Source organism: Lolium perenne, chromosome 3 (assembly GCF_019359855.2).
Source record: "Lolium perenne isolate Kyuss_39 chromosome 3, Kyuss_2.0, whole genome shotgun sequence".
Lineage (NCBI taxonomy): Eukaryota > Viridiplantae > Streptophyta > Magnoliopsida > Poales > Poaceae > Lolium > Lolium perenne.
Window position 1 is genome coordinate 84517834 of NC_067246.2, and position 26358 is coordinate 84544191.

General features: G+C 43.9%; 1 protein-coding gene across 1 annotated transcript; it reads right to left on the reverse strand.

Annotated features, from left to right (window-relative positions):
* Positions 1-922: 922 nt before the first annotated feature.
* On the reverse strand, positions 923-2913 carry LOC127341754 (peptide-N4-(N-acetyl-beta-glucosaminyl)asparagine amidase A). The gene has a single exon (XM_051367682.1). The coding sequence runs from the start codon at positions 2873-2875 to the stop codon at positions 1091-1093; it is 1785 nt and encodes a 594-aa protein (XP_051223642.1). The 5' UTR covers positions 2876-2913; the 3' UTR covers positions 923-1090.
* Positions 2914-26358: the final 23445 nt, after the last annotated feature.

The following is a 26358-nucleotide window of genomic DNA, read 5'->3' on the forward strand; positions in this document are numbered from 1 at the left end:
GAATTCCTTCGTATAAGAAAAAGAAACAAGGGTATCTATAATAACATTGCAACTTTATTTTGCGTCTAAATTGACAATGATTTGATCTTGTCTATCACATTTTATCTTCTCCTTATTCGTGCAAGTCATATAAATCCACGTGTGTTTCAAACCTTGGTTTGTACATGCATATTCTTATCATATTAATGTGTTTTATCAAGATATATAATATATTCTCTTATCGTTGCAATCCTCCATTTCCCAATAGAATTCCTTCTGATGCAAAGATGTTCAACTCGCTCAAGTATTAGCTCATCGGCCCTTAACCTTCTGGCCTATTTCCTTACACTGAACCCATGAAATAAAACATCTTTAAGGGCTTCTTTGGTTTGCCACGTTAAGTCCTATACAAACTGAAAACAAATTAATATGTAACTAAAGTTATTTGGTTGCACCATATGAAGAACACATGAACTTTCCTCGAAGAATAGATGCACTACACTATTGTTGTCTTACAAACAAAGAAAGTTTCAACAAGATTGGACTAAATGGAAATTTCCCTTTGGAAATGAATGTAAAGTAGACTGTACAAACATTTGTATGGTTTTTCAGCCCTAATAATAAAAAAAGATCTATAGAGAAAAACACACAATGAACTGGAAGAACATCTCCCGTATTGCATATTCATAATTTGATATGTGTACTGCATATCTGTGTATTCGAAATGCCATTTGAAATACATTGATGGAGACCGGAACAGCCGTTCTGTCCAAGGCCAAAATGCTAGTGTTATCAGACGCCTGTCGTTCTTCCTGTTGTCACTCAAGAAACCTATCAGATGTTTTGAAATCTGAATCGTGACATGCAGAAAACAATGTAACCGGCAACAATGTCTGAAGCTTGATTATTTAAAGTAGCAGTAGTGTACTGACATAAATCACAATTCGTGGAAAGCTGAATAATTTCCAAACCAAATTAACAGTGACAATGATACAGTTTATGTTACCCGTAATCGGAAGCAGTGTTTAATTGAATTTGCAAGATTTATACCTACAACGTGGAGACATAAGATAAAGCATATGCAATCCTTATTACAGACTTCCCGAACGATTCAGATATCTACATGTGCAGTTCGATCAATAGATCGTCTAGGCAACCTGAAAGGAAATGTGGAGCCTACATCTCGAGATCTCTTCAAGCATGAATCATCAGTGTGGTCGAAAATAATAGTGTAGTCCTTGCTGCTCACATCTCTGAAGTAGCATCCATCGGCACCAATGTACTTGTACACCTGATGGTTCTGCCCCGATCCAGAAATCACCAAATTCTTCTTCACCCTCATGCTACCGCGTGCCGACTGCACGTTCTGCAGAGAGCTGTTGGTCCTCTTCTCATTGATGCCCAGCTTGACAACTGAAACCATGGAGTACTCATCTCCCACTTCGTCTGAGGTTCCAGAGAAGAGATATAGTGGGAAGACCTGGTGAACTTCTTCCGAGAGCAGCACCGTAGTGCCGTTTGTGGCGGAAACACCAGACGTTGCATCGATCGTTTGGTTCACCACTTGGACAACACCATTCTTGCTATACACATTGCTGTTTTTGTAGCTGAATCTCTGGTAGAATGTTGTCATGACCTTCCCATGTGACGATTCCACCCACCCGGTGGCTGAGACATGCCGGCTTGCAGTCGTCACAAACTGCCCATCCAGCTCTCTGAACTCCGATTCCACAATGGGTCCTGACATCGCCGCATTGTAGCTTATCAGTCCCCCAGTTGTCTTCTTGCTCTTGTGATCTAACCAGAGGTGCAAATTGGCATCAATGTACCATACATTCAGTGCATTTGTCACACCAAAACTGAAATCATGCTTCTTGCCATCCAGGAGCTTCCCTAGGAACGGCGTGATGTCAATGTCATACGTTGGGAGATTGAACGAGCCAACACCGGTGATAGGCCGCCACAGAAGCGGGTTGACGCCGCCGGTGTAGATGACAGTGAACGGCCAGACAGCACCGACGATGTCTTCGTCGACCTTAACAATGATCTCCCGGAAGGCGCCATTGCCAGGGAAGTCGGACAGGTTATTAGCTTCAATGTACTCGTTGGGAGGATTCGTGTACCAGAACTCGTCGCTCCCGTGGAACGAAACGAACACCTCAAGGACCGCCCTGTAGGTGTTCGACGGAACGGCGAGCTTCTTTGACTGCACATCGGTGGAGCTCTGGATGCAGAACCACTGCCCGTCGTACAGTGGTAGGCTTCTCGAGATGGGCAGGATCAGATCGGCATGCTGCCGCGGGGGTGGTGGCGCGGGGTGGAAGTAGAGGTGGAGCGTGAGGTTGACGTGGTAGACGCCGGTGTATGTCTGGTCGACGATGTTGCCCAGGTACACCGCGATCTCGCCGGGCGCGGAGAGAAGGGCAGCGTACCTGGTGACATCGCGGGAGACCGACCAGTGGATGCCGTTGGGGCGCGGCTCGGCGGTGCAGCCGCGGAGGAGCTCGGCGCCGGAGAGCCAGACGCCGAAGATGCGGTCGAACTGGAGGCCGCGGCAGTCGGCGCTCCACTCGAGCACCGCGAGCGCGACGGACCCGCCCCCGGCGCGCGCGGCGGCGAGGCAGTTGGGCGGAGCGTAGGCGGCGGTGGAGGGAGGCTGGCCGTAGGTGTAGCCGAAGGAGTCGGAGAGGAGCGGCGTGGAGCAGGGCCCGACGCTGCCGCCCGGCGGCCGGATCGGGCGGTCAACCTCGAAGAAGGTGGTGGGTGGTTCCGAGGCGTTGACTGGTGCGAGCTGGAGCGGCGGGAAACGGTGTCTGCGCGGCACTCCGACCGCTGCGTGGGGGAGGAGCAGCGCGAGGAGGAAGAGCAAGCAGGAGATGGTGGCCGTCGACGCCATGGCTCAAGCTGGAGCTGGAGCGAGTGGTCGGGTGGAACTGGATTGAGAGAAGTCCAATTTACACCCCTAAACTTGTCTCATAGTTCATTTTACAACCCTTAACTCTCATTTGGTTCAACCTGCACCCTTAAACTTTAAAAACCGTTCGTAATCCCCCCTTTCAACAATTTGATAGGTTTTGGCTTGGTTTTCTTAGCCATGTCAGCGGTTTTTTTAATCCAAGGGCCTACATTAGTACCTGTACTCGTACATGCAGGCATATCTCTCCCTAAAACGAATAAATCAGACGTATGTGTTTCTCTTCCTCTTTGTCCATGAAACAAGGAAACGAGAGATCGGTCATGAAGGAGGAGTGCTTCCACCGGTTGGCTAGATGTTATGCGGCTAGTGTACACCACATTCTTGTTCGATTAAACGCCCAGTTGAAACGCGAGATGGAGCCATGGAGAGTGGACGCTCATGTATATGCATGGGGAAGCCGTCATGTACGGCATCTCGTAGCAGAAATGTCCTGTGCCTTGGTACTGAATGGCAGGATGGGCGATTGGGCGGCCACCCTGAGCAGTGGCTGGATGCAGGCGACGCCTTGGGTGACGGCGCCAACCGAAGAGTTGGCTCACCGGTGGAGGAAACGGGTCGTGATCGTGCCCTCAATTTTTCCTATTCCAGCAAACGATTGGAAGATTCTTCCACAAGAAGAGGAAAATAATCCAAATATAGAGGTACAGTATGGTCATGCATAAATGATGATGTTAAATACATGTGAGATCTATGTACGGTGTATGTTGAGTTGGCATATGGAAATAAAAAACCGCTGACGTGGCAATGAAAACCAGACCAAACTTGTGAAATGGTCAAAGGGGTGTATTCTGAACGGTTTTTAGAGTTAAGGGATCAAATCTGAACCAAATCAGAGTTAAGGGTTGTAAAGTGAACTTTATGACAAGTTAAGGGGGGTAAATTGGACTTCTCTCAACTGGATTACTCCAAGCATCTTGGGATGTGTTGCAGACTTGCAGTTGACATTTCGCTTCAGAACGAGACCGTGGATCACTCGTGACTCTTTCTGATTTCCATTACTTTGAGAAATTTCCGATGTGATACTTTTTCGAAGAGTCCCAAGAGAGGAAATCTAACATTTTCTTTTGTGCATTTTTTTAGATGACATGGTGCATTATTCGGAGAGAAGTTGATAACCTGGTACATACTACTCCGTACTTGAAGTTCAGTCTTGATATGCATGCCCTATTGCCCTTTGTTAGATCATCTCCGCCGGTGACCTTTGAATTGTAACCAACATCACACATGTCGGCTATGTATTGGGGTCGTCGGCTACTAGTGCCGGTTAAAAAAGAATTAGTTTCCACACCGGTATTCCCCAAAGCAACTCCTCATAGGAAAAATAAAAAAGAAAGAGACGGTGCAGGCACAACATAGTCACCGTCGAGGAGGAGGGCGGCGGCGCCATCGGCTGCCTCGCTCGTGATTATGTGGATTTTTATTGGGAGCGTCGGTGTGACCATTTTCTCTCTCTAGGACTCCAATAGAGTAATTGGCCTCGCTATTGTGGCCGTCGGTGGAGATGCTCTTAAAGCTCTTTTTTTACAGCGTTTTTTGAACTCATCTTTACTATTATATTCGAGTTGGGGATGGTGTCACTTTGACATCAAACATTCGAAAGATCCTAGCCGTTCATCATCACATCCAGCGTCAAATCACATCCAGACTACAGAGTCAATCACACACGTAAGGAAACAGACCCATATTCAGCATCAATCAAGGATATTTACAAATTACGCTCATAAGGAAACAAACCCATTCATCATCAATCAAGGAAAAAAACTGGCTACCAAATCATTGTTTTCCTTCCCTATTTAGCAGTAATCTCGATGCCAATCTTAAAATTGGTGATGGCACGTAGCATTTTGCACTTTGCACTTTGCAAAGCATCTGCACCGTTTAATTTACATCTAAACACACACGTATATATATATATAGTTTCTGAAATCAATTAAGAATTGCAAATCATGGATAATTAATATCTCACTTCCCGCTATCATGGGGTAGTTCTCATTCTACATTCACGTAAAGGAAACTTAGAGGAGGTAATCTTTCCGCGGTAATTAAAAAAATATCTTTCCTACATGGTAGTTGGCTTTCTCCTCCCGCATAACAACACCATATCAAATTAATTCTTACTTACCAAAATCTAGCTCTATAGCGCTAACACGATTAAGTTACTCCGTCAATCTATATACCTAATAATAAAGGAAGTAAGGTTTCTGCCAAAATTTTCGTCCAACAATTTTTTGGACCGTTTTGCCCTCCCACTAAATCGCATAATACTGCACACTGCCACGGTACCGGTTCAGTTTATTCTCCTATGAACGGCCGGAAGGAGGAGAGGCGCGGCGAGGGGATCGAACCGGCATGAGATGGGGGCGGAATCTCCGTGGTCGTCCCCGCCCTCGACGAGCCCCGTGCTGGATCGGCGACTTGAGGATGAGAGGGAGAGGCATTTTCTTACACCCGGTTCGTCTCTTCCCCGTCTCACTATTTTTTCGCATCTCCTCCAGATCCAGGCATGTCCAAAAGAAACCCGATCCCGGTGACCGCCCCACCCGCTTGATCCAGGCAACCTGCTCCAACGCCGACGCCCTCCTTCGTCCGGAGGATGCGAATGCAGGATACCCGCTCGACGGAGAGGAACTCGGCGACGAGCGGCACGCCGATGCAGGAGACCCGCTCTACGGAGAGTTACTCGGCGACGAGCGACGCGCCGATGCAGGAGACCCGCTCTACGGAGAGGTACTCGGCGACGAGCGATGACGCGCAGGTGCTGTAGCCGGCTCGGTATCCCCTGCTGAGGCGCGCGGTCCTGCGGAGGCGAGCGCAGCTACGGCTGTCGAGGCACGACAGCTGAGAGGCGATGTAGGGCGGACCACCAGCAAAGTGACCCGCAACCACTCCGAGTGCCTGCTGCTGCTGCAAATCTCCGCCCCATTTAGCCACGCATCAATTTGAGCTCGGCTGCAGCAGGGCTGGTGGCGCCGTCATCTTCACAACCAATTATTCTGGATGGAACAGATTGGGACTTTTTCTGGACAACCTCGGGCCATTCTCATCCCTGATTGCCCTTTGGGATTTCTTCTTCAACTGGCATTGGAGAGGAAGGAAGGCCAATCGATGCCACACACGGCCAGAATTGGTGTTGTTTGGGGGAAATGAGGCAGCTTGGTGGGGATTTGTATCCCTGTTTCACGGCTGAGGCGTTGGGAAGAAGAAAAATTCCAGCCGATTCGTAGACTTGGGCCAGATTAGGCCGGTCTGGCTCGGAGTAGACTAGGGCCATTTTCTTTTTTTCACATTGTTTTATACCAAGATAAATGGAATAAACAAAGGGGTTTGAGGAAAAAAGGAAAGGATAACTGTTTTAAAATTTTTTTGCAAAACTTTGTGACAGATTGAAAAAGTTTTACAACATATCCAAAACAATATTATTAATTTATTTTTATCAATTAAGATATGAAAAAGGGAAGAGGGATTTATAAAACTCAGTAAAAGAAAATAGGGTCTGAAAATTTTAATATGGATTAGCAAAAACATGTTAAAAACATGCAATGTAATGATGGGATGATGTCATAATGATGTAAAAAAAATCACAACCAAGCCTAATTAGGGTATAAACCGAATTGTTATAGCGATATACTTATTAATGATTGTTCAAAATAATTAAGAAGCACAAAGTAAATGTATGATACATTCACACATTATAATTGCACCCAATATCATCTAACCCGGTGCTACCCACGAGGCATATTGTGATATAAAATTAATGTGACTTGTACAAATGTTTTTTACTAAATTTTAGAACCATTAGAAAAATATCATGTGTACTAGCTATAAATTTGTTTGAATTCATATATTTATAAAATTTAAGAATGAGGCACACCATCATTACCATCTTCCGCTATTACCGGCTTGGAATGTTATTAGCTATGATTATGTAAATACGAGAAAATGTGATGGTGACAAAGAGAAGAAGTGTTAACACTGATGGTTCTTTTGTAGTGTTTGATTATTTGTTTCTTCCGGTGCAACGCACGGGCACTTTTGCTAGTTTTTACAAGAAGCAAGTCTAACCATTACCCAACTAATTTGATTGGCGGCGTGGACATGTTTTGGCGAAGGAAACGAAATGACGAACATAACAATTTATGTAACCATTCCTAGACAGTTGACACTACAACATGGCTCCAATGTGGAGCTTGGGCATTGTATATCGGGCTTGGTAAAAACCGTTAGTTTAGTGCGTGGCCGGTGAAATCTGGAACTCCAATAGGCGCAGGCGCTAAGATTTTTGCCGAGCGCGGAATATTTGGTGCATGTGCGAAATTCCCCTCCTCTCTTCCTCCACACACCCTCTCCGCTGTCACGCGCACTACAAGAAATCCGGTGACTTGCGACCCTCCATATTGGTCGCTGAAAGGTCGTTGTGCGCCATCTGTGACTACGCCGTGACCAATAACTGTTGGTCGCCAGTTGAGCGTCACTGACGGTGCACAACGACCTTTTTATTTAAATGGTTGTAATCCTCTACGACCAAAATGGATGGTCGTAGATTCTATGACCAAAATGTTGGTCACGGGCTGGCCTGCCCTATCCACGTCAGATCCAACGTGGCAAATCCTACGTGGCAGATCGGTGACCAAACCAAAATGGTCGTGCATCGAAATCAGCCCAGCCCAGTTCTACCATTTATATGGGCCGAATTCAAAGTTACGGCCCATTTCTTTTTTTTCCACTGAAATCTGTTCGGTTTATTGGGCCAGGCCCACACTTTTGGCCTTCTTACTTTCTTTGCCTTGACCATTTTACATTTACTGTTCTTTATGGGCCTTGGCCATTTAAGAGTCCAATTTCTTTTTGGGCCAAGGCCTTTTTACTCTCTATTTTCTTTTCGGGCTTTGGCCTTTTAACAGTCCATTTATTTTTGTACATTGAACCTTTTGCAGTCCAATTCTTTTGTATTTTTCTAATTTTATATTCAATATTTGTTTGGGCCGTGGCCTTTTAACAGCCCAGATTTTTGGTCCAATAGTATTTGGACCATGGCCTTTTAGCAGCCCAGATATTGGTCCAGAAGTTTGGGCCATAGTTTATACAGTAAAATTATCTCAGTAGATATCAATTGTAACAAAATCATAACAGCAGACAGTAAATTATCAGAACAGACAGTAATTTATCCATCAGGTTCAGAACAGAGACATCTCACAGATTACAACAATGTACCAGGTAGATCAACCACACTAGTACCAAATGTAAAATGGAGACCAACTACCAAAATGCTCGTCTCACAGGTCAGTACCAAAACACTTCCAGGTCCATTAGTTGAGAGTGGTGCTAACATGTAGTAAATATGGGACAGAAAATCAAAATGCTCCAAGCATATGCAAAGAACCACCAGAACCTGCAGCCACTACATCCTAGACAACATCATGGCCATCAAACGAGCAAACTTCGCATCAGTTTCCTCTGCCTTCATGCGCAACACCTCGTACTCTTTGTCACGTATAGCTTGGGCAGATGCAGCTTCTACCGCCTTCTTCTTGAGTTCAGCTAGCTCCTCTCGCATAGCTTGGCCTTGGTGCTGTGACCTCTCCAGCTAACCCTGCAGATCAATGACTTGGGCAACCATAGCAGGATCTGATCTGGTGGTCTTGTTTGTAGAAGAGCTTGACTTGAGGCCAACATTGAGCAGAAATGTGCTTGAAGGACACTTCTTCACCAGTACTTCCTCAACTACCGCAGTAGCTGATTTCGGCTCCTCACCTTCTGGTAGCGGTGCATCCCTGATCTCCTCCATTTCAACCTGCACAACAACAAAGCACTGAATCAGTACACTAAAACTCGAAAGTAATGTGACACGACAACATATAAGCAAGTAGGTGAAGTAACATATGACTTGAACAAATAGACTGCAAAGTGAGACTTACTATGGCCCTCTTAACCGGCTCCGAGTAACCGTCCTTCTTGCTATTATGTGTCACTTTGAACATGTCAATAGCAGACATGACTTCACCTTTTCTTTCCTCTTTCTGAAATGTTATTCAGCAAATCAAACAATGAGTTTTTTTGCAACTGGGTATATGTAAACAGCAGCACATACATCAGGACAAATACAAATAGAAAAATAAGCATGTTCTTACAATTGCATAGATATGTGCACCATAGGACCGCGATCCAGTTTTCTACTGGAACTGAACTTTTTCTCGGTTACTCTTGTTACTCTCACAAGTTTTCTTGCAAATAAGTAAACAATATATTAGAGCATGCATAACTAAACAGCAGCAGAAACATCAGGGCAAATACATCTACAAAAGTCAAGGCATTTGTACAGGAATACCTTGTGTCTTGGAGTAGACCACAGCTTCACCAGATTCTGCCACTCACCATTAGGCATGCCATCAACCGGAGACTTAATGCTCACTTGATTTGTTGGTATGTTGTCAAAATATGTCCTTTTGATCTTGTGGCGCATGTTCTTGGTCCTTTTCTGCAGCATGTCAGTGCATGCCGACTTCACAATCTGTGACTCAGTGTCCATGTCAAAGTTGGCCTACCAAGATAGCAAACAAGAAAATACATCAGTATACTGCTGTCAAACTCTGAATCAAGAAACAAGACTGAAAATAGTCATAATAGCCAGAATGGCAGCAGTAATAGACACAAACTGTAGTATAATAGGAAACAAAGAACTTACAGCTACTTTTCCAATGTAGTTCTTTGTGATGTTTTTGTCCCTCTTGTAATCCTTGAAATGTGGCAGAACCGGTGCATGGCTTCTTGCAATGAGGCCACCTTCGGCTGCAAGCTTTGCAGCCTGCAAAGGATTTTCTGGGCGCTTCATGCCTTCAGGAATGTGGATAATCACCTTGGTGCCCAGCGACTTCGTCATCCTCTCTAGCCCTTAGCCCTTCCTTTTGCTGTTGACCACAACAGCTGTCCCTGAAAAGGAAAGATACAGAATTCATGACTTCTTATCTTATCACACATGAGAAATGCATTATAAAGAAAGGGATCAATATGGTTCAGACGATATACTAAATTTTCAGAGAACAAACTTGCCTTCATCATCATCAGCATCAGCGTGATCTTCAGCATCATCATCACCATACACTGGCTGCTTAGTTGGCTGCTCAGTTTCTTCAGACAAGGCTGGCTGACTCCGGGCTCTTGTTGTAACAGGGCTAAGCTGGAGGGCTCTTGTTGTAACGGGGCTAAGCTGGAGGGCTCTTGTTGTAACGGGGCTAAGCTGGAGGCTCATGTTCCTTTCTTCACCCAAGGGATGCTACATATCATCCATCTGCTGCGAGCTTTCTCGGTCGTTGTGCTGAAGGATTTCTTCATGGTTGCTTACATTTGCTGCCTTTAACCTTGTGACTCCAGTGGGAGCAGACTCTTCAACTTCCAGCAGCCTCTTTGACCCTCCTGGAGGTACAGCAAATACTCTTGATGGACCCATTGTAGTAGCTGTTTCTGGGCTCTTCCTCCTCGAGCTTGTCTTCTTAGCGGTGATCTTCTTCTTCTTAACACCACTCTTCTTCCTCCTAGAAACCTTCTGGGCCTCATATAAATAGTAAGGACAGCAGCATTAGATTAGAAGTTAGAAAACTATATGCATACAATGAAAGAAAAACAAAGCAGACATATCCAAGTACGCCCACCCCTCCAAACTATACAAGAGTTTGCACCTTAACATTTTTCTTCACTACATTGTCCTCAACCTCCTCTCCATCAATAACTTCATCGTCTCTAGGATTGTAGTCTGAGCTCTCCCCTTGTGTTATGGCAGATGCTGCATCACTTGTAATTGTGCTACCTTCTGGACAATCATTCGACTTCCTAAGCATTGATGCTATTGCACCAATGCCTAGGGATTGGAAAATGCGGTTGTTCCTCATCATGGTTCTAGCCCTAATCTTCTCGATTTTCGTGAGTGGTGCTTCTTTACATGAATAAATTGTAACCATTAGATGAATGGTTGAAATGCATAGGAAGCAAGACAACTCAAACAGCTAAGGTAGCATACCAGTTTTTAGTTCCAGTTAATCCCAGTAGATTATTTAAGGTGATAGTTTATTCAGACAAACAATTCATTTCTATTACTACAACATCACAAGCATAAGCTACGCACATTTGTATACTTGGCAGCAAGAGCATAAGCATATGTAGTAGATTCTTTAATCCTAGCAGCATAAGCACAAGGAGGAGGTAGCATATATACCAGTCGGTTGCCTCTTCGGTGCCATCCTTGTCATGGCTAATCTTGAGGGGTTGGACTTGTGCTTGTTAGCTTGCAAAACAGAATGAGAACAAATTAGATACACACCATATGAATGCAAACAAAGAACCAGAGCATATCCATAATTTGGCATCTCATGAATATGTTTATCTAGATCATATATTTAATTTACCAGTACTTCCTATGTATGATGCAGATTAATTTCATCAATCATGATAATCAGACATTGACCAGTAATATGAAGGGATTCATAGCATAGAAAAAAAATTCCTACCGCGAGAACGCAATTCAAGCCAAGATGCAATCTAGAAGACGGGGGCAACGAGTGGATGAACGAGACTAACCCTTGAAGATTTCCAAAGCCTACAAGAGGAGGCTCTCGTTGCTGCGGTAGACGATCACTTGCCGCTTTCAAAAGCGCGTAGAAGATCTTGACGGTGCCACAATCGGGCAGCACCTCCGTACTCGGTCACACGTACGGTGTTGATGAAGATGTCCTTCTCCCCGTTCCAGGCAGGCAGCGGAAGTAGTAGATCCTCCTCGGAATCCCGGCAGCACGACGGTGTGGTGGCGGTGGTGGTGGAGAACTCCGACAGGGCTTCGCCTATGCGCTGCGGGAGTTGTATGTGGAGGAGGGGCGCTAGGGTTTGGGGAGAGAGGGGGTGTAGGGCGCCGGCCACTTGGGGCTGCGGCCTAGATGTCTTTGGTGTGGCCGGCCCCTCCCCTTGGCTCCTCATTATATAGGTGGAAGTCCCCAAGAGTTGTAGTCCAAGTCTTCGAATAAGACCCCAACAACAAAACCTCCCAAAAGTGGGAAACCTACTCAAGGAGGGAGTTCTACCCAAGGTGGGACTCCCACCTTTCCCTTAGGTGGGGTGGCCGGCCACCTATGGTGGAGTCCACCTGGGACTGCACCCCCTTAGGGTTGGCCGGCCATGCTAGGTGGAGTCCTTCCGGGACTCCGCCTTCCATAGTGATTCCTTCCGGACTTTTCTAGAACCTTCTAGAACCTGCCATAAATGCACCGGATCATTTCCAAACTTGGAATATGACTTCCTATATATGAATCTTATTCTCCGGACCATTCCGGAACTCCTCGTGATGTCCTGGATCCCATCCGAGACTACGAACAAAACTTTGAACTCCATTCCATATTCCATATCTACTTAAACGACATCAAATCTTAAGTGTGTCACCCTACGGTTCGCGAACTATGTAGACATGGTTGAGACTTCTCTCCGACCAATAACCAATAGCGGGATCTGGAGATCCATAATGGCTCCCACATATTCAACGATGACTTAGTGATCGAATGAACCATTCACATACGATACCGATTCCTTTTGTCACGCGATATTTTACTTGTCTGAGGTTTGATCATCGGTATCTCTATACCTCGTTCAACCTCGTATCCTGACAAGTACTCTTTACTCGTACCGTGGTATGTGGTCTCTTATGAACCATTCATATGCTTGCAAGCTAATAAGACGACATTCCACCGAGAGGGCCCAGAGTATATCTATCCGTCATCGGGATGGACAAATCCCACTGTTGATCCATATGCCTCAACTCATACTTTCCGGATACTTAATCCCACCTTTATAACCACTCATTTACGCAGTGGCGTTTGATGTAATCAAAGTACCTTTCCGGTATAAGTGATTTACATGATCTCATGGTTGAAGGACTAGGTAGCTATGTATCGAAAGCTAATAGCAAATAACTTAATGACGTGATCTTATGCTACGCTTAATTGGGTGTGTCCATTACATCATTCATATAATGACATAACCTTGTTATTAATAACATCCAATGTTCATGATCATGAAACTATGATCATCTAATAATCAACAAGCTAGTTATACAAGAGGCTTACTAGGGACTCCTTGTTGTTTACATAACACACATGCATCAATGTTTCGGTTAATACAATTATAGCATGATATATAAACATTATCATAAACACAAAGATATATAATAACCATTTATTATTGCCTCTTGGGTATATCTCCAACAGTCTCCCACTTGCACTAGAGTCAATAATCTAGTTTACATTTGTAAAGATATAACACCTTGGCCTTCCGGTGCTTTACCATGTTTTGCTCACGGGAGAGGTTTTAGTCAACGAATCTGACACGCTCAGAAACGTATGTATTTTGTAATTCATTTGCGTCTCAACGCATCACCCATTTTCCAAATGAGTCGGCATTTAAATATGTTTGGTCTTCTGGTGGAACCTTAATTCCGCGGTCTGAAATAAGTCACTAATATTGTCACACACAATATAGCTTCAAAGTTCTGACACTATCGGAACTACACCAAGTTCTCAAAGAACTTCTTGACTTAACATCCTCAGTCATTTTCAAAACAATGACATACTTTGCCTTCATTTGTAGAATCCGTTACAATATTTAGAACTCTTCTAAATCTAGCATAGACAACTTCTAGCTCATTGTGCTACCTTTTAAACAACATTTAGTCTAATTTGAGATTGAAATTTTATTTTCATATGTGACAAAAAATATATGGGTGCAACACCTTACAGTGATTTGTTTGTCATTTCTCCATACAAAACTATATATATATATCCTTGGTTCTTCTTAAGTACTCAAGAATATTCTTACTGTTTTTCAATGATCATCACATGAATCATTCTGGTACATGCTCATAACACTTTTAAGAGCACAGGACATCTGATTGTGTACATATTATTCGTGATCTGTAATCACTCATGTGTTTTTACTCATTGAGTGTAAGATACACTCAAGTCTTTGAAAGGACACGGATGTCGCCTAGAGGGGGGGGGGTGAATAGGCGATATAAAACTTTTACGAGATGGGCTTAACAAATGCGGAATAAAACTAGCGTTTACTTTGTCAAGCCCAAAGCCTATATACTATTGTTCACCTATGTGCACCAACAACTTATTCTAAGCAATGGTTCACCTAAGTGCACCAACAACTTATGCTAAGCAATACAAGCAAGTATGTGATAGCAAGATATATATGACTTCAAGCACGATGGCTATCACAAGGTAAAGTGCATAAGTAAAGAGCTCGGGTATAGAGATAACCGAGGCACGCGGGAGACGATGATTTATCCCGGAGTTCACACTCTTGTGAGTGCTAATCTCCGGTGGAGAGGTGCAGTTGCTTAGTGCTCCCGAACGCCACAAGAGGCTCACCTTGAGGTGTGGTTGCTCGATGCACACCAACGCCACAAAGGCCTCACCCCAAGATGCGGTACTCACACCACACACCGAACGCCACGAAGGCGCCTCACCTAAATCTCCGGTGACCCTCGCCACAAAGGCCTAGGTCACGGTTCCACTAAGGGATTTCCTTCGAGGCGGAAACCGGGCCTTACACAAAGATTGGGGCACACATCCACAACTTAATTGGAGGCTCCCAACAAACCGCCACAAAGGCCTAGAATCCGTCTAGGGTTCCAAGAACCCAAGAGTAACAACTTTCTTGCTTTCACCTCCACGAATCACCGTGGAGAACTCAAACCGATGCACCAAATGCAATGGCAAGAACACCACAAAGATGCTCAAGTCCTTCTCTCTCAAATTCCAACAAAGCTACAAAAGCTATTGGGGGAATAAGAGAGGAAGAACAAAGGAATTCACAAAGAACACCAAGATCAAGATCTAGAGAGTTCCACTCACAAAGAGATGGATTTGATTGGTAGAAATGTAGATCTAGATCTCCTCTCTCTTTTCCCTCAAATGGGGGCAAGAATCATGGAGGGATTGAGAGATAGTGCAAGCTTCTCTAGTTCAACAATGGAGGAGAGAGAGAGTGAGAGAAGCCACAGCCCAAGGAGGAAGAAGGGGGGTATTTATACCCCCCAAGAAAATCGAGCCGTTTGGGCAAAACCAGGGCCGGATAATCCGGCCTAAGTAAGGGCCGGATTATCCGGCCTCAGGGACAAAACCTGGACAAAATCCGGCCAAAAATCCGGCCCCTATACTGAGCAGCAATTCCTCAGGTCCTTAGCCGATTTCGGGGGGGCCGGATATTTTCGAAATATCCGGCCCGGATAATCCGGCCCGGATATTTCCGAAATATCCGGCCCAAGTAAACTGCAGAAACACCAAAACTAAAACGGGCATAACTTTAGCATCCGGACTCCGATTTTGATGATCTTGGGCTTGTTTTGAAGCTAGGAACAAGCTCTACAAGATCATGCAGGAAACCATCATAGTACAACAAGGGGGGATAGAAACAAATGATGAAAGGTTTGACCTATCTAAAAAAGACATACCGGTAAAACCTCCAATCTTGAAAATGCAACAAGTTGCCCATGGAAAAACCATTCTCAATGAACTAGAGCTTGTCATGAGAATAAGCACAAGCTCTAAAACATCACATGGATAAGGTCCAAATAACAACCAAGAAAGATGATGTAAGGATGCAAAGGTTTGAGCTCTCTCCGAACGATACGATCGAGTTACTCACTCGAGAGCCCTCTTGATAGTACGGCAACTAAACTATAAACCGGTCTCCAACTACACTATGAGACCGGTGAGAAAGAAACCCTATCAAGAGCAAACCTTATACTTGCGCATTCCACTTGAGCTCGATGACGACGATCTTGACCTCAACAAGATGGAACGCCTTTCTTGCTTGTGCTTGCTTGACGAAGTCTTGTGGATTGCTCCCCCATAATCCACCATGGGAGAGCTTCTTCTTCGGCGCATCTTCACATAACCATGACCACCATGTGGATGGCAAGACTCAAGCAAAAGATCTCTTCGAGATGGCTCATCTTGAACTTGCACATCATTTCTTCATTCTTCATCATGTTGATGTCTTGAAGTAACTTGAGGGCTCACTTCATCTTCATCTTCAAGACATACTTGACACTTGATATCCTTCATCAATTTCTTCTTATTGCAACCTTGAAGCCAACATATGGTTCAAGAATTGCCTATGGACAACTCCTACAAATATAACTCAATGCAAACATTAGTCCATAGGGATTGTCATTAATTACCAAAACCACACATGGGGGCTCCATGCACTTTCAGTCTTGTTAAAACTTCACATGATAAGAACATTTTCTTAATATTTCTATATTAAACTACTTTAATATCCATTCTATGTACTTTGACTTAAACTTATAATGTATTTCAATCTATCTTCATAGATCTTGACACTAAATTTGTTTCAGTCCATATCCTTTCATTGAAATTAATTCTCAATGAAACCTTTTTAATCAAGTATATAATTACATCATTTATAACCAACTATATGTCATATACATAAGTACTATAAAAATGTTTCAGCGCTCCCACTTAATTTCTTGCAAATGCAAGCCTCTTCATCGTCTCTGATGAAATCAAAAAATCTTTGATTATTTCATCCGGTGAAGATTCCAACTCCGCGATACTCACTTCATCCAATTGAAGTTTGTATACCTATCTAGTATTCCACCGACCAGCAAAACTCTTGGTTGTATCTTGTATACACCTTTAATACACACTTCTGATAAGTAATGTATTTTGCCATCCTACTAGCATATATCATAAAAGAAATATGTAGTGATTACTAGAATAATCCACATAGACTATAAGCATTGCTACAGAAGATCTAATCTTATCGTAGTCAACTCTTTGAACTTTGTCGTAAACAACTTTTCGACAAGTCAAGCTTCATCAATTTTAGATTTCATGGCGTATAGCCATTTTAACGGAGTCAGGGCCCATCATAACTTCTTTGTTTGTAGTTGGTTTATCATTGTTCAAAATCAATCCTTTGTCCACAAATCATTTATTTGATCACAAAGTAAACCATACCTACAAGGTTCAATATATACTTCGATTTCCATGGCTAAAACACTTTGTAGTCATGGGAGCCATGATCGTCGTGGCCGCTTCCGGAACCAATTTCTGATGCTGCGCTACTCTGATCATTATGCTCAGGTTCATAAACCTTATCAAGTTCTATTGTCCTCCCACTCAAATACTTCGCTAGAAAACAATTCCTTGGAAATAAGCAAGTAACACTAACAAACACTTTTGTCTTTTACTTCATAGTGGAAAGAATTCCCTATCAATTCTTTGGGATAACCAACAAAGACAATCGTCCAATTTTGGTTGTAAACTCTTAGACCAAAATTTAAAGAAAGGACTATTAGGGTTTATACCCATGCCATAACTTGTATGGTGTCATTTCAACGGATCATGATGATGCTCTATTTAGTGTAAAAGCGGTAGTCTCTAAAGCATAATCCACAAAAATATAATGACATCAATATATTATCTCATCATTGACCCAACAAGGTTTGGATACATCTCTCGGATACTCCATAATCACTATGATACTCCAAGAAACGTGAGTTGTAGAACAATTTCATAACTCTCTTAGATGTTCGCTAAAACTAGTAATTCAAATATTTCCACTATGATTTCCACTTCATGCTGAAATTTAATTGAATCCATTCAAATGTTTCAAACTTCTTCCTTATCGAATATATCCACATATATATACTCAATTCATTGTTTGAAGTTTTCATGAAGTAGAAGAATCTCCCGCACACAACTATGCCCAGTGAACCATATACATCATCATTTATGTTTCCACTAAGTTAGTTTCCCGTTCAAATCTTGGCCTATGAACGGTACTTCAGTCATTCTTTTTTAGAAGAGATTTGCAAGCGCCAAATGATTCAAAAATCAAATGACTCCAATAATCCATTTGCATGGAGTTTCTTCATGCGTTCCTTTCCAACATGACCTAAATGGCGGTTCCACAAATAAGTGGAATTCAAATCATTTGCCTTATGGCATTTTAGCGTCAGTATTGTGTGTGTGTGTTTCACCATTAAGATTTATAATAACTTATCCATCGTACATGGAGTAATGTCATAATTTGAACAACTCATTGTTTTCATTTGACCAGAGCAAAATAACAATTATTAAGTTCTTTATTATAAATTCTAAGGGCTAGATAGAATACCAATGATAAACATAATAACACTTTATTTTTGTTCCAGACGTGCATTCCTATCTTATTCCTTGTCAGTCACTTAGGCTATTGTATTCTTGTATTGTGTTGTTTTGTATGACACTTCATACCAACCAATATGGTACAAATACCCAAGAATTTCATTGTGTGACCAAACGAGGAATACATCCATAACATGTATATCATTTATATACACCTGAGCTAGACTTTCTAGTCTTTTCTTTCTTTCTGTCAAAATATCTTTTGTAGTTTTTCTTTTAGCTTTCCTCATTCTCAGAAAACACTCCACCTTCAATAACTTCTAGGTTTGTTGGTCAAATACCAATATCCTTGAGGTTCTTATTTTGAAGTTGATCATCATATGACAAGTGTTCCAGATTTCACTATTAGTAACTTTGTAATATGATGAACAATTTCACTCATAATTTTATCCATCATGACGACTTTTCGAGACTATGTCTGTACATGCTAGGCTCGAAAAGTTTAACCTTAGTATTCGCATGTGCAAAACTGGCTTGCACCCGTTGTATGCACACGTAGAATCTATAACACCCGATCATCCCGTGATGCTATGAAACTACGAGTCTTAGCAACGGTGCATACTAAGGATGATCACTTCATGGATATGCGAATATCGTTAGTGCCCCAATAGATGGAGGACTGGGACACCTTGCGTCTTCAACCTTCGTACATTCCCATAAAACTTATGAGTTTATGTAGTCTCACCAAATTATATTCTATCATCTTGCAATAAGGTCTTAGATATCACATATATCTCATACCTTGATTATTTCTGAAAACTAAATTTTCAGCTCCTTACTTTTCAAACAGATTTGAACTTCAAGTTTCACGGAGACAAGGTTTACTAAAAGTTTGCAATAGGACTTAATCATTTCTTGATTCTTTAACAATACGGTACCAGACCGTAAAGTTTATTGTCAGATTTTAACAGTATTTCTATCTCAATTACAAGACTAGCACATGGTAGAAAAACGGATGCCAATACTACAAAATTAATTCAAAATACTACTCAGACTATGTTTATGATAATAAGTTCATGTTTTAATCTAATTACTAATGAACTCCCACTTAATACAACATCCCTCATAGTTGTTAAGTGGTACACGATCCACATCCACTACACCAAAAACGATCATCACGTGAGATGATGTAGCTTCAATGGTGAACATCAACATGTTGATCATATCATCCATATGACTCGTGTTCAACCTTTTGGTTTCCGTTGTCCCGAGGCCATGTCTATACATGCTAGGCTCATCAAGCAAACCCAAGTATTCCGCGTGTCCAACATGGCTTACACCCGTTGTATATGAACGTTGAGTCTATCACATCCGATCATCACGAGATGCTTCGAAACGACGAAATTTGGCAACGGTGCATACGAGGGGAGAACACTTTATTATCTTGATATTAATGTGAGGGATCATCTTATAATGCTACCGTCGCAATCTAATCAAAATAAGATGCATAAAGGATTAACATCACATGCAATTCATATGTGATATGATATGGCCCTTTAGTCTTTGCGCCTTCGATCTTCATCTCCAAAGCACGGACATGATCTCCATCATCAACGGGCATGATCTCCATCATCGTCGACGTAGCGTCAAGGTCTATGGCGCCGTCTTCATGGTTGTTCACCTCATGTTGCAACTATTACAACTACTTTGAAATACTACTCAACATGAAATTTAAAGACAACCATAAGGCTCCTGTCGGTTGCCACAATACAATAATGATCATCTCATACATATGCATCATCACATCATGGCCATATCACATCACCAAACCCTGCAAAAACAAGTTAGACGTCTCTAATTTGGTTTGCATATTTTACGTGGTTTAGGGTTTTCGAGTAAGATCCAATCTACCTACGAACATGAACCACAACGGTGATACTAGTGTTGTCAATAGAAAGAGTAAATTGAATCTTCACTATGGTGGGAGAGACATACACCCGCAAAGCCACTTATGCAATACAAGTTGCATGTCGAACGTGGAGCAAGTCTCATGAACGCGGTCATGTAAAGTTAGCCCGAGCCGCTTCATCCCACCATGCCACAAAGATGCAAAGTACTCGAACTAAAGACAACAAAGCATCAACGCCCACAAACAATTTTGTTCTACTCGTGCAACCAATCTATGCATAGACACGGCTCTGATACCACTGAAGGGATTCGTAGCATAGAAAACAAAAAATTTCCTACCGCGAGAACGCAATCCAAGCCAAGATGCAATCTAGAAGACGGGAGCAACGAGTGGATGAACGAGACTAACCCTTGAAGATTTCCAAATCCTACAAGAGGAGGCTCTCGTTGCTGTGGTAGACGATCACTTGCCGCTTTCAAAAGCGCGTAGAAGATCTTGACGGTGCCACAATCGGGCAGCACCTCCGTACTCAGTCACACGTACGGTGTTGATGAAGACGTCCTTCTCCCCGTTCCAGCGTGCAGCGGAAGTAGTAGATCCTCCTCGGAATCCCGGCAGCACGACAGCGTGGTGCCGGTGGTGGTGGAGAACTCCGACAGGGCTTCGCCTATGCGCTGCGGGAGTTGTATGTGGAGGAGGGGCGCTAGGGTTTGGGGAGAGAGGGGGTGTAGGGCGCCGGCCACTTGGGGCTGCGGCCTAGATGGCTTTGGTGTGGCCGGCCCCTCCCCTTGGCTCCTCATTATATAGGTGGAAGTCCCCAAGAGTTGTAGTCCAAGTCTTCGAGTAAGACCCCAACAACAAAACCTCCCAAAAGTGGGAAACCTACTCAAGGAGGGAGTCCTACCCAAGGTGGGACTCCCACCTTTCCCTTAGGTGGGGTGGCCGGCCACCTATGGTGGAGTCCACCTGGGACTCCACCCCCTTAGGGTTGGCCGGCCATGCTAGGTGGAGTCCTTCCGGGACTCCGCCTTCCATAGTGATTTCTTCCGGACTTTTCTAGAACCTTCTAGAACCTACTATAAATGCACCGGATCATTTCCAAACTTGGAATATGACTTCCTATATATGAATCTTATTCTCCGGACCATTCCGGAACTCCTCGTGATGTCCTGGATCCCATCCGAGACACCGAACAAAACTTCGAACTCCATTCCATATTCCATATCTACTTAAACGACATCAAACCTTAAGTGTGTCACCCTACGGTTCGCGAACTATGTAGACATGGTTGAGACTTCTCTCCGACCAATAACCAATAGCGGGATCTGGAGATCCATAATGGCTCCCACATATTCAACGATGACTTAGTGATCGAATGAACCATTCACATACGATACCGATTCCTTTTGTCACGCGATATTTTACTTGTCTGAGGTTTGATCATCGGTATCTCTATACCTCGTTCAACCTCGTATCCTGACAAGTACTCTTTACTCGTACAGTGGTATGTGGTCTCTTATGAACCATTCATATGCTTGCAAGCTAATAAGATGACATTCCACCGAGAGGGCCCAGAGTATATCTATCCGTCATCGGGATGGACAAATCCCACTGTTGATCCATATGCCTCAACTCATACTTTCCGGATACTTAATCCCACCTTTATAACCACCCATTTACGCAGTGGCGTTTGATGTAATCAAAGTACCTTTCTGGTATAAGTGATTTACATGATCTCATGGTCGAAGGACTAGGTAGCTATGTATCGAAAGCTAATAGCAAATAACTTAATGACGTGATCTTATGCTACGCTTAATTGGGTGTGTCCATTACATCATTCATATAATGACATAACCTTATTATTAATAACATCCAATGTTCATGATCATGAAACTATGATCATCTATTAATCAACAAGCTAGTTATACAAGAGGCTTACTAGGGACTCCTTGTTGTTTACATAACACACATGCATCAATGTTTCTGTTAATACAATTATAGCATGATATGTAAACATTATCATAAACACAAAGATATATAATAACCATTTATTATTGCCTCTTGGGCATATCTCCAACATAATAAACAATCATCGCTTAATGAACAAACATCCATGTCATGTCAAGTCCAGTTAGGAGTAACAGCAAGCACTGAAAAATAAACTGGTTTGTAGTGCATCTTCACCTGGTTCTCTTTGATATTGTCCTTGAAGCTGTTCCGCTGCAGCTCGTCCTACAGCGCCACAAACCTTAATCTTCTTACCTAGCGAAGTGGCAAGTGAGAATCATTAGACAACAACTATGCATGCAACAATAACATTAGAGCCACCACCGATAAAAAATATTAACACATTAGAGCAACCATAATTTATGCAGTAATGCAGTGGCAGAACAATGATGCAGTTATCACACATTAGAGCAACCATAGTTGTATGTATGTTGAATTCATCTTACAGGAAGAAGCTGACTGAAGCTACTGAATTTCCAAAGCACAGAAACAACTGATCAATCAAAGCTAGCTACAAGGTGCAAGAAGTTTAACTACGAAAATGTGAGCTTCACATAAGTAATACAGATTACCAACCTGCACAGCTCTATCCAACAACAGCAGTCTCATTGATGAAATGCAACAAGAACAACAGTCTCAGGTAATACAAATCAAGAGGATTGATGCCCAATCAGTACAAGGAGAAGTACTATATGTTCAAGAAGTCTCACAAAAACATCAGTCTCAGGTAATAACAAATCAAGAAGGATAAATACAAATCATCATCCTAAAAGAGACAGACACAGAATAAACCCTAGAGGCAGACCCAGACCAAACCATCAAGAAATCAAGCTAGACCTAACCCTAGCCGTCGCGCGACGCAGGCCTAACCCTAGCCATCGCGCGCAAGAAAGCTAGCAAGATGCAGACCCTAACCCTAGCCATCGCGCGCAAGAAAGCTAACAAGATGCCAACGACCGTGAATGGATCTAGCGTATCAGTCGCTGATTCATGCCGCTATTGATGGAGACTGGATTGAAGGAGGAGGACTTGCCTGGAGGGAGCCGGGGGAGGATTCCGGGGGCTTGGAGGTGGGGGCGTGGCCGTTCTTGCTTCGATGGCGAGGAAGATCAACCGGTTGTCGTCGTCGCGAGCGCCTCCCCGCATGTTGCCGTCATCGCGAGCGCCTCCCCGCGTGTTGCCGTCGTTGCTCGCCCCATTGTTCGATAGTGGGAATTGGGGATTGGGGATCTGGGGATTGGGGATTTGGGGATAGAGCGTTTAGGGCATTTATGAAAATAACCATAGCCTTTTTACTTTAGTTGTGGCGTTTCGGGCATTTCGACCAGGTGCGCGATTTTTGGGTGCCGACCAGGTGCGGGAGTGGTGGGAGGGGCGGGAAATATTGGGGGAATGGGCGGGAGTTTTGGGGAGAGGGGCGGGAAATTTTGGTAGGGTAGTTTTGTGTCCAAATTTTGATTTTATGTGATATTTTATGTGAAACCTCCCACAAATCATGAAGCAGCTACCAAGTATTTGCTCCAAATTTGGACCACACAATTTTCATGAATAGGAAGGCACACTTTATAGACAAATCACCGGGTGTTTCCATCGCAGAAGCTTCCGGGCGCCCCTCGCGAAAAATACAAAATCCCGTCGATTCAGCAGGAAGCGGGTCAAATCTGAACTACAACTCCATCATTGCTTGCTAGTGATTTTTTGTAAAATCATTTTTAGGTACACAACATGGTATTTTGTCATAGATCCGGCGAGAGTCTCGCAAGATGTAACCCCGAGGTAACACCGGGCTTGGCCGCGGTTTTGACCGCATGTTGAATCGGGCCCCAATATTTCAAACAAAATTGAAACAACGTGAAACCTCCGCCAATCGTCATTTTATGTGACATGTCATCTAGGAAAAATAACAAATTTGGAACAATTCCAAATTTGTAGGAAAATGTTCACAGAAATGACCTACCATGTACGAAGATTCATGGCTTCCAAGGCAAATGGCCAATGTTTTGGCTGGTTGCACAGCATAGTTTGTTATCATGTTCCCAAATTATGCACACATGTGCATCTTGGCATGCCAAGCAATGTTGCCTTTGGAGGTTTTCATTTTATTTGCACAGAAAATCCATTTTTCATTTTCCGATTGCCGAGAAGTGCTTTTTTCGTGAAGCAGCTACCAAGTATTTGCTCCAAATTTGGAGCAAACCATTTTTCATGAATAGGAAGGCACACTTTATAGACAAATCATCGGGTGTTTCCGTCGCAGGAGCTTCCGGGCGCCCCTCGCGAAAAATACAAAATCCCGTCGATTCAGCAGGAAGCGGGTCAAGTCTGAACTACAGCTCCATCATTGTTTGCTCGTGATTTTTTGTAAAAATCATTTTTAGGTACACAACTTGGTATTTTATCATAGATCCGGCGAGAGTCTCGCAAGATGTAACCCCGAGGTAACACCGGGCTTGGCCGCTGTCGAGGGGGCTCCTCGGCAATGCCCTCCGATAGGGGCTTAGGGTTGATGGAATCCTGCAAGCTGACACGAGACATCGGTTCACAGACAAGCGGGGAGAGCGATTTACCCAGGTTCGGGGCCCTCGATGAGGTAAAACCCTTACGTCCTGCCTGTCTGTTCTTGATTATGATGATAATGGGTTACAATGGGGTGCCGTATAGTTCGACTGGGATCTTGTCGAGTTGGCTAAGCGCTAAGGTAACCTAGCTTTAAGCTTCTGCTGGCTAAGATCGCTAAAATTGGTTGTTTTTTCTCGGCAGCCCCTCTCATGGCCTTTATATAGGAGGCCAGGTCTCAAGAGGTCTAACCAACTACGACTAGGTTTACAACAGCTTTAGATCTAATCTTTCCTTGTTCGGACGCTTCTTGTCTTGCCCGCCAAGGATTCCTCTGGTGCGCCGCCCGGGTGGCCCATCTTGCCTCCAGGTGTCTTCATGGGCCTCCAAGAAATCAATACGGGATAGGGCAATGTCGGTTACCCGAAGGGTTATGCCCACGTCAGTAGCCCCCGAGTGTCTAGCCGAAGGTAGTTCGGGTAGAGACTAAAGCATGCCTCCACCAATGTTCTTCTCCTTGACCGTTCTTATTCTTCTTGAATCTGCATTATCTTCTTCTGTCGGGTGCGCGTCAGCGCTCCCGATGGGAGCAGCCCCCGAGTCTAGGTACGGATGCTTGCAATCCGTGCGTAGACTCAAGTTGTACCACTCGAACATTTTGCTCTGCCGAAGTTTTTCCGCGAGTCTTCGTGGGTCAACCGATATACTTTCCTCATGCAAGGGATAATGAGTAACGTGCCCAACTTTTGTTGGTTAACTACCAATGGTAAAACAACGTTACTCTACACAGAATCAAGTCCCCGGGCATGATACTGGAGAACGAAAAATTTTATCGGGTGCGCTTCCAGCGCTCCCGATGGGAGTAGCCCCCGAGTCTGGGCACAGGTGCTCGCAACTGGGTGCAGACTCGAGCTAAGCAATCCTTTTTCTCTTCATCGCCCTTCTTTTTTGTTTGAGTCCTTAAACATATCGGGTGCGCGTCAGCGCTCCCGATGGGAGTAGCCCCCGAGTCTAAGCGCAGATGCTTTGTAATCTGTGCTTAGATTCAAGTCCACCATCCGATAGCATTTTATTCCTTCGAGTGCTCCAGGCATTCTTTATGTCGTCATTGATGACGATTTATCGATGTCTTGATTTTGACTGACAAGACGTGACCCACTGGGCCCATTCTTTCTCTGTCTTGCCCTATTTTCAAGCAATTGCCGCCCTCTACGCACAGTTACCAAGGTGTCTCCTCGATTCCCGCAACCATCAATTGGAAAAAGGTCCACTTGATAAACTGGCATCAACGACACGTGTCCGCGCAACTCTTCTCCTCTTAAGATCTCCGAAGGGCAAGAAATCCCTAATCTTTCCCCACATCTGCCTTTGCCTTTCTTCTTCCCTCCGCGACTGCTGTGCCGCCACCACCATTTCTCCAATCTCCCCAGATCTAGACAATGGTGAAGAAGAAGAATGCCACTGCCGCCGGCAGCTCTACGACTGGTGGCGCCGCCGCCAAATCTTCCTCCGCTCTCTCAAGGAAGAATCCTTCAGATGCTCCTTCTACGGATCCGGCGCCGCCAAGCTCTTTAGCCAAGCCAGGAGATTGGCTGGCGTCCTCCATCACCAAACGTGATGAGAAGAGGGCTCGAAGCCTTGGGTTGGTCTCCCCCGACGAGGGGGACGTGATTCTTCCAGGTGCGATTTCTTGGCCTAATCCTCCTGCTGGTTTTACAGTGGTGTTCTTATCGTTCCTTCATCGGGGTCGT